This window comes from Bemisia tabaci, chromosome 5 (genome assembly GCF_918797505.1).
Source record: "Bemisia tabaci chromosome 5, PGI_BMITA_v3".
In the NCBI taxonomy this organism is placed as follows: domain Eukaryota; kingdom Metazoa; phylum Arthropoda; class Insecta; order Hemiptera; family Aleyrodidae; genus Bemisia; species Bemisia tabaci.
In genome coordinates this window covers 32,028,319-32,041,145 of record NC_092797.1, presented here as the reverse complement: position 1 = coordinate 32,041,145, position 12,827 = coordinate 32,028,319, and the positions used below count along the sequence as shown (strand labels likewise).

General features: G+C 40.3%; 2 protein-coding genes across 9 annotated transcripts in view; one reads left to right on the top strand and one right to left on the bottom strand.

Annotated features, from left to right (window-relative positions):
* LOC109037407 (uncharacterized) overlaps window positions 1-12,827 on the top strand; it is a 113,247-nt gene that overhangs the window by 65,086 nt on the left and 35,334 nt on the right. For all 7 annotated transcript variants that reach the window (XM_072300557.1, XM_072300558.1, XM_072300556.1 and 4 more), the window contains one exon: window positions 4,558-4,655. In XM_072300557.1, the coding sequence (XP_072156658.1) occupies window positions 4,558-4,655 (98 nt within the window). The remainder of the gene's footprint in view (window positions 1-4,557; window positions 4,656-12,827) is intronic.
* LOC109040119 (uncharacterized protein K02A2.6) lies at window positions 6,239-11,314 on the bottom strand. Of its 2 annotated transcripts, none has more exons than XM_072300560.1 (2): window positions 8,849-11,314; window positions 6,239-8,020 (listed from the first exon to the last, which is right to left on the bottom strand). In XM_072300560.1, exons 1-2 carry the CDS (start codon window positions 10,896-10,898, stop codon window positions 6,429-6,431), a joined length of 3,642 nt encoding a protein of 1,213 aa, XP_072156661.1. In that variant the 5' UTR covers window positions 10,899-11,314; the 3' UTR covers window positions 6,239-6,428. The 2 variants fall into 2 exon arrangements, with proteins under 2 accessions (XP_072156661.1, XP_072156663.1); XM_072300562.1 differs by having other exon boundaries at window positions 6,239-9,281; window positions 10,658-10,853.

Genomic DNA, 12,827 nt, shown 5'->3' with positions numbered 1-12,827 from the left:
TAGTAAAGCTTCATCAACCGAAGATTAAAGGGGGAGGTTGATAGAGGTTAGAGTGAGGACGAAGAAAGAGAGAACTCCAATACTCTTATTTTTGGAATTAATTTTGTATCTTTAAGTCAGGGTTGTCTCAAATTTAGAGCCTGCTTATCATCTTCAAAGAATAATTAGAGCTAAAATGGCAGATGCGGAGATTTTGCGAATTTCGAACTTGATTAAAATCCGATTTTGCATTCAAGCTGAGGGATAAGCGCTGAAAAAAGTCTGGCCAGCGAGACATATGCTACTTTGGATTCATGATCGTAATACGTGGATGCGGACAGTCGATAGCTTGCAAACAACTTGCATCCACTCATAAAGATAATTTAATCCTCTTCAGCGAAATATTTGTATTGGCGCATATCGATTATAGTTTCACCGCGAGCGAAGTTATGGCGCATCGGTCGGCGAATAGCTGAAGTACTCGTGGACATAATTCTCGCTCTATTGTCCTTAGGATCTAAATAATCTCTCGCCGGTCAAACGAGAGAAGAATTTTAATCTAAAATAAGCTACTTACAACAATCTGATCGGTCACTTCAACTTTCAGAGACCGCAGGTTTGTCGTGCACTTGTTAGGCGTTAAAATTACCAATCATCTCAATATTCGGTAAAAATATTCTTATTCTAGGCATTTTAAAATTCGGACAGATACAATTCCATTTGATTAAAGTTTTTATTTAAATAGCAGGTTCAGTCATGCTTAAAAGAACTGACCTTTAGCAGCGGTGAAGCTAGATGTAAAAACTAAACCTGGTTAGTCAACGAGTCCCAACGTTATTCCTATCATGTTTACGAAACACTAGACTTGAGTTTGGGTTTAGGCAGGAACGTGACATCATTATGTGTGCGTGGAATACACAAATGAGAGATCGGGAGACAGAATGGTCAAATTAATCGCATCGTAAATTTTCTGTTGGGGGGGGGGGGGATATGCAAATATATCGAAATTGTGTGTGAACCCTCTCCGCGGTTTGTCGAGAATCTATTGTCTTCGCTGTTACGCTAAAATTAAGTTACGGTGCAAGGGAAACATACAAAACGCCCTTAATTAGTGTCAAATGCGACGAGCATCGTGCAAGTATCATTTTAACTCCTGGATGCAACTATTCGGGCTCCATGGATGTCCGTGTTGCATACACACGGGAGAGAAGGCGTTTTGCCTGTCCACACACTCACCACTTCACCCGCCGCGCAGCGCAGCGCCAACGGCAGGCTTTACTACGAAGATCATAAATGGAAGAAAACTTCAAACTCTTAGTTTTTACTGCAAAGATGTATCTCCTAGGTACAAATAGTTGCATATAGGTGTAAAACGTAAGTATATTATGTACTTTAGTTTTGATATATCGCGATGTGCTGAGCATGATTTGTAGAGCAACTATTCATGTCTAAAAGATGTCTTTGAAGTGTTAAAAAATTGAAGGCACTCTGCCATTTTATATCTTTTCAGTGAAGCCCGCCACATACTAAAACGAGCATTCCTGATAAGTTGGACGTGACATTTTCGACTGGTTTTAAAGCTGCAAATTTTGATGATATCTATCCTTTCACATATAGAGTGTATGGGGCCATTCTACTGGGAAAGTTCACAAGAAAATCAATGAAACCTCTTCTATAAGCTCTATGTTCCAAATTAACATCGATGGGAGCTTCAGATGTTTTATTATGTTCTGCTCTTGCTCTTTTGAAATGTGGGCCGCGTTTAGTTTACACTAAAATGGTTGCAATTTTCCTTCGAAGTTTTTCTTGATTTTCTTTTGTTTGATGATTTGAAGAATTTACCATAACATTTCCGGTTCATAACAGACACTCGTTGATAAATAAACATGTAAATTGTTCGGTGAAATTTTGTAACGTTGCAAAATAATATATTGTCCCTTGCCCTCGCCCTTTCGATGCGCCTGCAAACGTGCTTGCAAGATGCAAGCGCCTGGGAGAGATCACTGTGCTTGATTTATCGAAGTTCTCAAAGAGTGGAGAGCACGTTCCAAGCAGATTTTTTTTTAAATTTTTTTTAAAAAAAAAAGAAGTTTTGAAGGGGATAATGACGCACTCTATCTCTTCTTGTTGTAGAAGTTTTTTTTTTTTTTTTTCTTAAACTTTTCCCTATTTTTATTAAGTGCAAGCCACGAGTACTAGAATTTTTTTTTATAAGAGAATTTCCCCCATGTTGCCATTCTGTTGATTTCGCAATACAGCAACCACTGATGCTTCAAATGCAAAGCCACGAGTACTAGAATTTTTTTTTTATAGGAGAATTTCCCCCATGTTGCCATACTGCTGATTTCGTAATACAGCAACCACTGACGCTTTAAATGCAGAGGTGAAAATGAATGCCAAATCTAGTATAGAACAGTCTGAGGCATCAGCGATGCGGGCCCCCTAGTTAGTGATCATCCTTTTCATCCGTTCCTTGAACTGATGATCTACGTCCGGGCACTAATGTCCTGGAATGATGTTCATCAGTCAGATCCATCGAATTGGGGAATTTCCATTTCCTTTCCTCAATCTACGAACCTCATTTTTTATTATTCACCGTTGCGGAAGTTATAAAAAATTAGTTTCCTGGATTACAGGACGTTTCGAGAATATGGCCATTTCATGCCTCTTGGGTACTAAAAAAAAGTGCACCGCTTTCTGATTGGTCAGCAGTTTTTCACCAAGGAAAACAATAAGGCAACGATCCAAATCTAGCCGTGATGAGGATATTAATTGCCAACCCTTGAAATCATATATATAAGCTCCGAGGCCTCCTAAATTTGCATATCTGGTAACGCTTAGTTCCAGCGTTCTACCGGGCCGATTTTCTTGATTTTTGCGGCTATCGACAAGCAATTGTCTCTAAATGAGCCCGTTCTATTCAGATTTTGAAAATATGACCCAAGTTTTTTTTTATATTACGCGGTGAAGTTGCGAATTCTTCCCATTCAAACAATCTAAATTTTTATTTTTTGTCATAGTTCGTTTGAGCGTTCTACTGGACGAATTATCATAATTTTTGCGGTTATCGACAGACGATAGTCCCTAGATGAGCCCGCTGTAATCAGATTTTGGAAATATGACCCAGATTTTTTATAATAGAGTATACCTGGGAGCTTAGAAAAGGGGCAACATTTGAAATTTCCGCCATCTTTAATTGGCGGGAATTTCAAATTTTCCGGAAAATTGAACTAAGCGGGAAATTGTGAATCGTGGTCTGTTAGTAGGGTAACATAAGTGAATTAAAGGTATGCTCCTTTACTACAGACTTTCCAAAAGTAACGAAACGCTCCGTTCTGTTCGTTTCGTTTCATTTCAGTATTGACCTGAAGTTCGAAATAAATGACGGTTTTCTTATTTAATTCTTATTGGTCCAATCGCTCCCGGCCAGAGGAAGATTGGACAAATGAGAGTCGGGTATGAAGGTCTTTTCATTTTTTTTGTCGTTCTTATGTCGAAGCGCTCTCTGGGGGTTGGACCGCGTGGCGGCCAGGGGGCACAGCCCCTTAGTAAGTTCTAAGCTTTGAAAGAAATTCTTGCTAGAATATAACTTTTTTCGGTTCTTAAAAGCGTCAAGAAAGCTTAAAACTGATGCATCAATAAAGGACGGTACGGACATGGCAATACTGTACCTAAAAAAACACATCATTAACAACAGCGCCCACATAATTTCACGATTAAATAAGCGGGAAGAAAGCGCCAAAAGGCACGTGGCTCCGTAACATTATTTTGATTGAATGGAATGTTTCCTATAATAGAGTGTCGAGTGTACAGTCCACTCAAAACACGATGGCAAACAAACCCCCTTCCCATTTTCTTCATGTATCGAAGTCTTACTAAGAATGTGAAAATGCTCGTATCAGCGGACCGATTATTGAAATTGGTAGAAAAAAATATAGACAAAGAAGACAAAAGGGATATGGAGGGATCCTATTGGTGGAAGCGAGTGGTTGCAATAGACGAAGAAGGTAAGTAATAGACTAACTAACAGCAATCCTCGAGAGACCTTATAGTTAGTCCATCGTTTTCTCCCTTAGTCGATAGGTACCATGCATTTCAACCAATAGGATCGCTCCATACTTCCTATGTCTTCTTTGTCTATCGCTTTGTCTATCACTTTCAATAATCAGCCCGCAGGTAGGATTGGTAGGAAGGACTCGAGACAACAAAACGTAAATGCGACGAGAAATTGAATCGTTTTGCTGTGGATTTGAATTAAAAACTCATCAACGCGAAGGTGAAACTCCGCAATCGGGTATTTTGGTTTGTGACGTCGCAGATTTGCTGTCTGAATTAATTTTTAAACCGGAGAGTTACTCAACGTCAATTCTCAAAAACTTTTATAATTTTTCCTCTCTGTGCGAAGCAAATTCTGAGTAAAACTCTGAGAAATGATGTTGATTTGCTTTCCTATGAAAAAGTAAAGGAGCAGAGATTTTTAAACACCGCAAACAAGAAATCCATAGCTTAAGACCTTTATCGTCGTCATGCATGACCACAAAGCACATATTAATAATAGTGATCACTTCTAATTTTCAGATATTTCTGTGAAAGTACATTGGGTTGCCATCAGAGTGTATATACCCCTTCAAGATGTGTAAACATGGAGTGTGCCCTATTCCTCGCAGCCAAATCAGGTATTTAATATATTCTCTATTGAAAAAGTGCGTTATACTGACGGCTGAATGGTGTTGATATGCAAACCTACCTTACAATAAAAAGTATAATATTAGAAATGTGGCTAAATTTTCCCTCACAATACGTATTTCTCTCAGAGGGTTAACTGATATTGTTTCTTGTAATTCCTTTGAGAAGTCTGTGTGAGAAATTACAAAGCTCAGCAAATATCAAGGAGAAGATACTTTTCAGTTTTATCAAAAATACATAAAGCAAAGATGGTGGAACTGTGCAATTTCTCGCTACTGAGAACAGTTTTTTTTTCCTAGCACACAATTCATAATGCTGAAATTTATTTTTAGTGGCAGAAAACTAATCTAAACGGTCACTCGTTTTTGACTGTAAATTTCAATAGAGTACAATTACCTAACAGTGTTGTATTGAAAACTCCTGGAAGGTGTTTTAAACTTTAAAGTAAAACCATTCACGACCGGAAAGAAAAAATTCGTATCGCAAAACAAACATTTGTTGAAAGTATTACGTTGTGAGGAAGTAAATTTTCATGGAAACAATTGACTTAACTAAAGTCTGTCGAAGGAGGCAAAGGCATTGACTAATTTTTTGAGTTCACATATTATATTCAAAAGAGTTACAAGTTCACAAAGGATGGTGTTAAAAAGCTTGCGAAGTTTCATCCGAGTGTGAAAATTATATTTTCGATTATCAGCCCATAATGACTCGGACACATTATGTAATGCTTGCACCAGTCAAAAGTCGACGATTAGAATTTGCCTGAACGTGATGTGGCGATACATATGCAAAAATTAAAATAATCTCAAATTAGTTAATTTGATTAGCGCTCCAACACCAATAAGTCATTTCAAGTGCGGTTCATTCTTTAATGATATTCATGATGACATAATCCTATTTTCTCGGATTTTTGAATCCAGACTTATTCATAAAACGTATGATTTCTTCCTGAATCGAATTAATACATGAAATAGGCGAGTAGAAAAAAGGAGAACAAATAGGAATAAGTTTCAATCGAAACTTTTGAAGACGAGAACTTTAATTTCGCCGCAAGACGGCAAACTTTATCAAGCTACAACTCCCTCAGAAGTTGAAAAGGGTTTGGCAAGGTTTCAGCCCTATTCATCCAAAACTTATGGAGCGAGGTGCATACGTGCGCTTTTTGAATAGATAATTATTCCCACTTTCCAGTAAGTTTGTTGCCTATGCGGCGAAATTGAAGGCGATCTGTAAATGGATAATACTTCTCTATAGATTCTCAACATTAATAGGTTCAATTAAAACTTATAGGGCGATAAAAGAGTGTATTTTCCGAATTGATAACTATTATGCGCTCCTCAGTAGTTTTTTTTTTTTTTTTTTTTTTTTTTTTTTTTTTTTTTTCTCTATATGCGGCGAGATTAAGATAACTTTTAGGGGGACGTTGTCTGGCGATGAGTTCACCCTAGTAAAAATTGGCAGTAGAATCTGTGTTCCGAAATACCATAGACCTACAGCCGGCTGTAAGATTTCCAATAGCTACTAAAGCCGGCTACACAATTTCTGCTATAACGGAAAAACGAGAGCGAGCAGAGACGTGTTATCAGATTGAGTTTATTTGAATAGAGAAAGAACAGAGTGCGCCTCCACGGCCTAACCCTGACGGAGAGACACATCTCCGCCATTACATGTTACTATGGGATATTACAGTCTTCCCCACTAAAAAGAAAAAGCACATTAGCTGGGCTTGGGGTACAGAAAAATCACTAGGGGTACAATACAAATTATTTGGGGACAAAGTCTTTCAAATGTCCTGGCACTTTTTTGATACGAGAAGGGCGGTCTAACACAGGCGACCGTATAGTTGCCCTACCTCTTCCTACACTTGGCAGCTTCCTAGGAGTCTGGCTTGTTAGGTCAATGACTGGAGGCGGAACGTCTTGATTCGTAGACTGGCTAGTTGACGGCAGAGAGACCGGGCTTGGCAGGCTACCATGGCTGGTAAGAGGCAATGGTTGCCTTACAAGGTGACTGCTTGAACCCTGCACAGTAGACGGCTTCCGACTAGCTGAAGGTGAGCCAGGCGATGCAGGCTTTGCTACAGGTATGACAACCTGTCTTCCAGATGGCACTACATGGAGATCTGGAATGTCTCTTGGAGTTGGCATTTGCACCTGAAACGAAACCTGCTTTTTCGGCTTACTCTGTTGTTGCTCCGGGGTCTTGAAGTCAAGGAAACTTGCATCTCGCAGTTGGTCGATATGTCGCTTCAGTGTATACCCGTTGCTTAATTCTACTAGATAGTGGATTTTACCAAATTTTTTCCGGACGAGGCCGGGTTGCCATGAAGGTTTGTTGCTTCTATACACACGAGCGATTATCTTGTCACCAATTTGGAAGGAACGGAGGTGGGTGGCTTGACACGACGAATTCTTGAGCGGTTTGAATGGGTGAATGGCATCCAAGCGAAGTTTGATTCTACGCCCTAGGTAGCGTTCTGCAGGGCTAGATCCATCCAATAACGGTGTAGCTCTGAATCGCAGGACAATTTGACGCACTTTTTCTTGAATGTCACCAGGTTCTGCATCCATTTTTGATAATTTGGACTTTAATATTTGAACATAACGCTCTGCTAGGCCATTTGTGGCTGGCTTCCCAGGGGCAGTAAAACAATGGAAAATTCCTTTTGTTTTGCAATAATTGCTAAATTCTGCGTTGTCGGCGGAGAAAATTGAAGCATTATCTGAAACTAAAGTTTGAGGGTAGCCATGGAAAGAGAATATGTCTTCTAATAATTTGATAGTAGAATCTGTAGTAGGAGCTTTGCTAAGAATGCGGACTTCTGGCCACTTAGACTTGGCATCGACAAGGATGAGAAAATTGAATCCTTTCCTTGGACCTGCATAGTCCATATGTACTCTGGAGAAGTTTTGAGTAGGCTCTTCCCATTTATGGGTAGGAACTTTCTTAGGAGACTTCTGAGATAGCATGCACTGCTCACATGATTTGATTAATTTTTCAATATCAGAGTCAATTGAAGGCCAGTAGACATATCTTCTAGCGAGTTGCTTTGTCTTTGTGATTCCTGAATGAGTTTCATGCAATTCTTTGAGTATTCGGCCTCTTAATGACTGAGGGATATAGACTCTGTTACCTCTGTAAACAATATCGCCTTCTAATACGTACTCCATACAGGCGGGGTCTTCGCTGCTGCTGCGAAGCTTGGAGATAATATCAACAAGCTTTGGATCCGATTCTGCTGCCTCTGCGATGTCGTAACTTGTGACATTGGCACTGGAAATTTGATTAAGCGTATTTTCATGACAAGCTGAGAGTTCGAAATCCAGAAGTGGTTGATTTCCCTGTAAATTGCGGCCTGAAACAGGGAATCGTGAAAGGTAGTCAACATTTGCATGAGCTTTACTGAGCCGATGCTTTACCTCATAGTCAAATGAGGAGAGGTAGGCTGCATAACGTAACAGCCTTGCTGCTGTCATGGGAGGTAGTTTCTTGTTCTGATGTAGGATTCTGGACAGCGGCTTGTTGTCTGTTATCAGGGTAAATTTGCGACCATAAATGTACATATAATATTTATCTAAAGCAAATACAATCGAAAGAGCTTCTCTGTCTAATTGACTATAATTTTTCTCAGCCGGGGTTAAAGATCTAGAAGCAAACATGATTGGTCTATCTGATCCATCAATGATATGAGAAATTACAGCTCCTAACCCTGTAGGGCTTGCATCACAGGCCACTGTGATCGGTAGATTCACATCATAAGAGACTAGCACATGATCACTGGCTATGATTTCTTTAAGTTTTAGAAAGGCTTTTTCACAGGCATCGGACCATTTGAATGGATGGTTTTTTGAAAGTAATTGACGGAGCGGGGCTGTTAAGGTAGATGCATTGGGAACAAAACGTGAGTAATATGTGACTAGTCCTAAGAATTGCATCACGTCACGGCGGTTCTGCGGTCTCACTGTTTGCAAAAGATCAGAGATTTTCCTTGGGTCTTTATACACATTTCTTCCTTGAATGATGTAACCGAGGTAAGCAATTTTATCTTTAAAGAAATGGCATTTTGACAAATTGATATGCAAATTTTTCTCCTGCAAACGTTTCAACAATGCAATTAAATTTTTATAACACTCATCATAATTTTTCCCATGCACTATAATATCATCGAAATACCAAATAATACCTGAAAGTCCAGCGAGTAGACGACCAAGGATCTGGTGGAACTGGCTGGGGGCTGTTTTGATTCCCAAGCTGAGCCTGTTCATGAGGTAAGTGCCTCTATGCGTAGAGATGGCTTGAATTTTCTTTGCTTCATCATCCATTTCAACGTGTAGGTACGCTTTGTAAAGATCGATCTTGCAATAAACTGACGATTCCTTGAGTTCGCTTATGAGTTCTTCGATGCGAGGAATTGGGTAGTGAAAATCTTCTAGTTGAGGGTTGACTCCTGACTTGTAGTCGACGCATAATCTCACTTTTTCCACTGTCTTGGGGACTGGAACTAGAGGTGAGCCCCAATCGCTGGTGTCTGTCCGGGTGATGATGTCGTCACGCTCAAGGTCGTCGAGCTCATTATCGACTGGTTTCTTGAGGGCATAGGGTGGATCACGGGGTTTCTGAAACTTAGGTTTAGCGTTAGATTTCAGAGGCAAGGAGCATTTCAAGTCTGGAATTTTTCCAACCTTTTGTACGCAAATATCTGGAAATTGCTGTTGGATATCTTGGACCGTTATTCGATGAACGGAAGAAAAGTCTTCCTTGGAACTGGGTTTTTGAGTGCTTAACTCATTGAGGTTAATCTGGAAACGTCTGATCCAAGATCTACCTAAAATGGCTGAAAATTTCGATGGTACTACATAAAATGGAACATATGCAGTAATATTGTTGAATGTGACTGCTGCTTTGGCATATCCAATAGGTTTAATTATGCCATGGTCATAAGACTTGAAGTTTTGACGGGCAGGAAACAGTTTAATTTTGGAATCGAGTTTCAAAAATTGATTTTCAGGGAGTAGCGTATAACCACAACCGGAGTCTACTTCGAACTGGGTTTCAAAACCGTTAATATCAACTGACGCAATATATTTCCCTGTATCATCATCTTCACTATAAAAAGGATCACTAGACAAGAGAAAACAATCTGGATTTGAACTGAAGTCAACGATGTCATTTACATCAGGATATTCATCATTGACAGCGTTAACCTTATGGGACCTATTCTGAGTTAATAACGTTGAAATGCACACTTTGCTGATATGCCCAGTCTTGGAACAGGAGAAGCATTTGAGACTGCTTGGATTAACTTTACAATCAAAAGCTCTATGATTATTGCGCCCACATCTAATGCAGAGATCAGAAATACCCAGTTTTTCATAATCTATTCTACGCTTGGCAGATTTGCCTCTCTTGGAGTGCCTGCTGTCACTACGTTGATAGCGCTGTTCGCTCTTATTTCTACTTCTATACCTTGAATTGTGACTAGAAGATGGCTTTGAGCTATGGATTTTGCAAACACTAGTGACACCAGTTGTTGATGCTGAGCCGTTCAGGATCTCCTGGTTATCAAGCTTCGATGACTCAAGCGAAAGAGCCATGTTGACTGCTCGCTCGAATGTTAACTCTGACTCACACAATAGTCTCTCTCTAATAAAGGAACTTTTGATCCCACGGATGAACTGGGCACGAAGGAACATGTCAGCAATTGATTTCCCGCAAGTACACTTGAACTCAGAATTTTCTAGAAAACTACGTAGAGCTGCAACGTACTCACCGATTGTCTCCGTGTCTTTCTGCAATCTTGAGAGAAATCGATGTTGTTCTAGTAGTTTATTTGGGGGAGGAGATAAGTGCTGGGAGAGAGATGCGATGATATCCTTGTAGGAAAGATCTTTGAGTTCTTTGGGAGCTGATATGGCTTTCAAGAGTTGATAAGTTTCACTTCCTAGACAATTGATAAGAGTGCTTTTCATGAGGAGAGAATCATTTGAAATACCTCTAAGGCCGGCGAAGTTTTCAAAACGTTCGACGTATTGACAGAATTTCTCTTTGCCGTCATATTGCTCAAAATTCAGGATCCTCCAAGTGCTGGATGAGGTTGAGGATGATCCATCCGGGTTAGATTCTCCATTCGATTGACCGGCTGCTGCTCCTGGAATCGCTGGGGCCTGGATTGAGATGCTGGATAGGGAGGCTTGTACCACGTTTAGGAAAGCCGTAAATTGTTCTTCGTTCATTTCAAACGGGTGGAGTCGAAGTTGAGCAGGAAAAGCTGGAAGGAATACCGATTAATAAATCGCGATTGAGTTGACGCGGCCCGGGTAGCACGAGGTCATAGGCGAGGTACGAGGTTGAGGTTACCTCTTCTCAAACGAAGGTTGGAGCTGGAGCCGTGATTGCGGATAAGGCACATTTTCGCGAAGTACCGGACGAGAGAAAAAAAAGAATTGGTAGATGAGTTCTAGTAATGCGAGAACATTTTTTTTAGAATCCTCGTCGCCAATTTGCTATAACGGAAAAACGAGAGCGAGCAGAGACGTGTTATCAGATTGAGTTTATTTGAATAGAGAAAGAACAGAGTGCGCCTCCACGGCCTAACCCTGACGGAGAGACACATCTCCGCCATTACATGTTACTATGGGATATTACAATTTCTTATAGCCTTTTATAGCCGATGGCGATTAAGCAACAGCCAGGCGATAAAGTGTATGCTAAACGTTACTAATTATGGATGCTAGGACTAAGTGAGTTTCTGGAATACTGCTCTCTTTTTGGGCCGTAGTATCTTGATTTATTTTGCGAGGAAAGATCCGTACTTTTGATGGATGCCTGCCATTACAAATATATTAGAGCGCCTTCACTTCCGTATGATACTGTGCAATACCTCTGGTGTGAAATAGTTGCTTCAAGCGCCGTGGCACGCTGCTGCGCATCAGGCGGGCAGCGGCAGCCGGCGCAAAACGCGCATTGGCGCCTACAAACCTGACAGGGATACTTCACGAGTTGCTCAATGCGTGAAGTATCCCTGTTAGGTTTGTAGGCGCCACACTGAGAAAAAACTATGGCTTATAAACCTATTAGAGGTAAATATGGAACACCACTAATAGTAGTACCTCTACATATAATAATAGCACATATACCTTAGTTATGGTACGGGGTACCTTAATTAGGTACAGAGACCTTAGTATGGTTCACAGACCGAGAATCATTAGTTTATTTACGACTATTATAGGTGTTCCATATTTACCTCTAATAGGTTTATAAACCATAGTTTTTTCTCAGTGAGTGCGTCGCCGCTCCGCTTTGTGTTAGGCTCTAATATTTAATCTGGCGGAGTCAGCGTTATTCAACTCATGATTTTGAAATGTTAGCACATCCTGTATGGATTATTCTCATTTTAATTGATGAAAAAAAATATGTATTAAAGGAAAATATAATGTGTGTTTTGTAAATATTAAGGTAATTCCGTATCAAACTTAATGATTTCCAAAGCACACGAATTTTTACACAATTTCTTATAGCCTTTTATAATCGATGGCGAAAAAGCAACAGCCAGGCGATAAAGTGTAAAGCCCGGCGATAGGAACTATAGCCCGGCTGCATAATTTTTTATCGCTTCGTATAGCCCGGGCGTATAATTTTCTCCGCATTCTACAGCCAGCTATATGATTTTCTGTATCCTTCTTTAGCCGGCTATAAGAATTCCTATGGTATTTTGAAACGCAGCTCTTATCGCCAATTTTTACCAGGGCACACATTCTAATGTCAGCTCTACCAAAGTTGAAGAAGCGGAAATAAATGTGTGTTTTTCTAATAGATCAGTATATCTGCGTGCCCAGTAGATTTTTTCCTACCGAAAAATAATGATTCTGGTGATGAAAATAGGTCCAGGGGCCGAATTTTATTGGTCCTTCCACCGCAATTAAATATACTTAGGACAAGTCTCGACTGCACTTAAGTCCGGCTCAGAACTTTTGATTGGCCGGTGGTGCGGTTTGAACTCGTCGATGGATGTTGCACTTCATGTGAAAGAGCCGACGAAATTCGGCCCCTGCTACCGTGACGTGTATAAGGCACTATAAGGTGACATCCCAGTCAACGCTGAACTCAACGTCTGCCAAGCGGTGGGAATCAATGGCCGGAACAAAATTCTGTGCATGTATTTG

Coding starts and splice junctions, on each gene's coding strand:
- LOC109040119 (XM_072300560.1), bottom strand. CDS start 10,898: ATGAACGAAGAACAATTTACGGCTTTCCTAAACGTGGTACAAGCCTCC. Junction 8,021..8,848: donor TCTACTCGCTGGACTTTCAG/GTATTATTTGGT, acceptor TCCCTGTTTCAG/GCCGCAATTTACAGGGAAAT.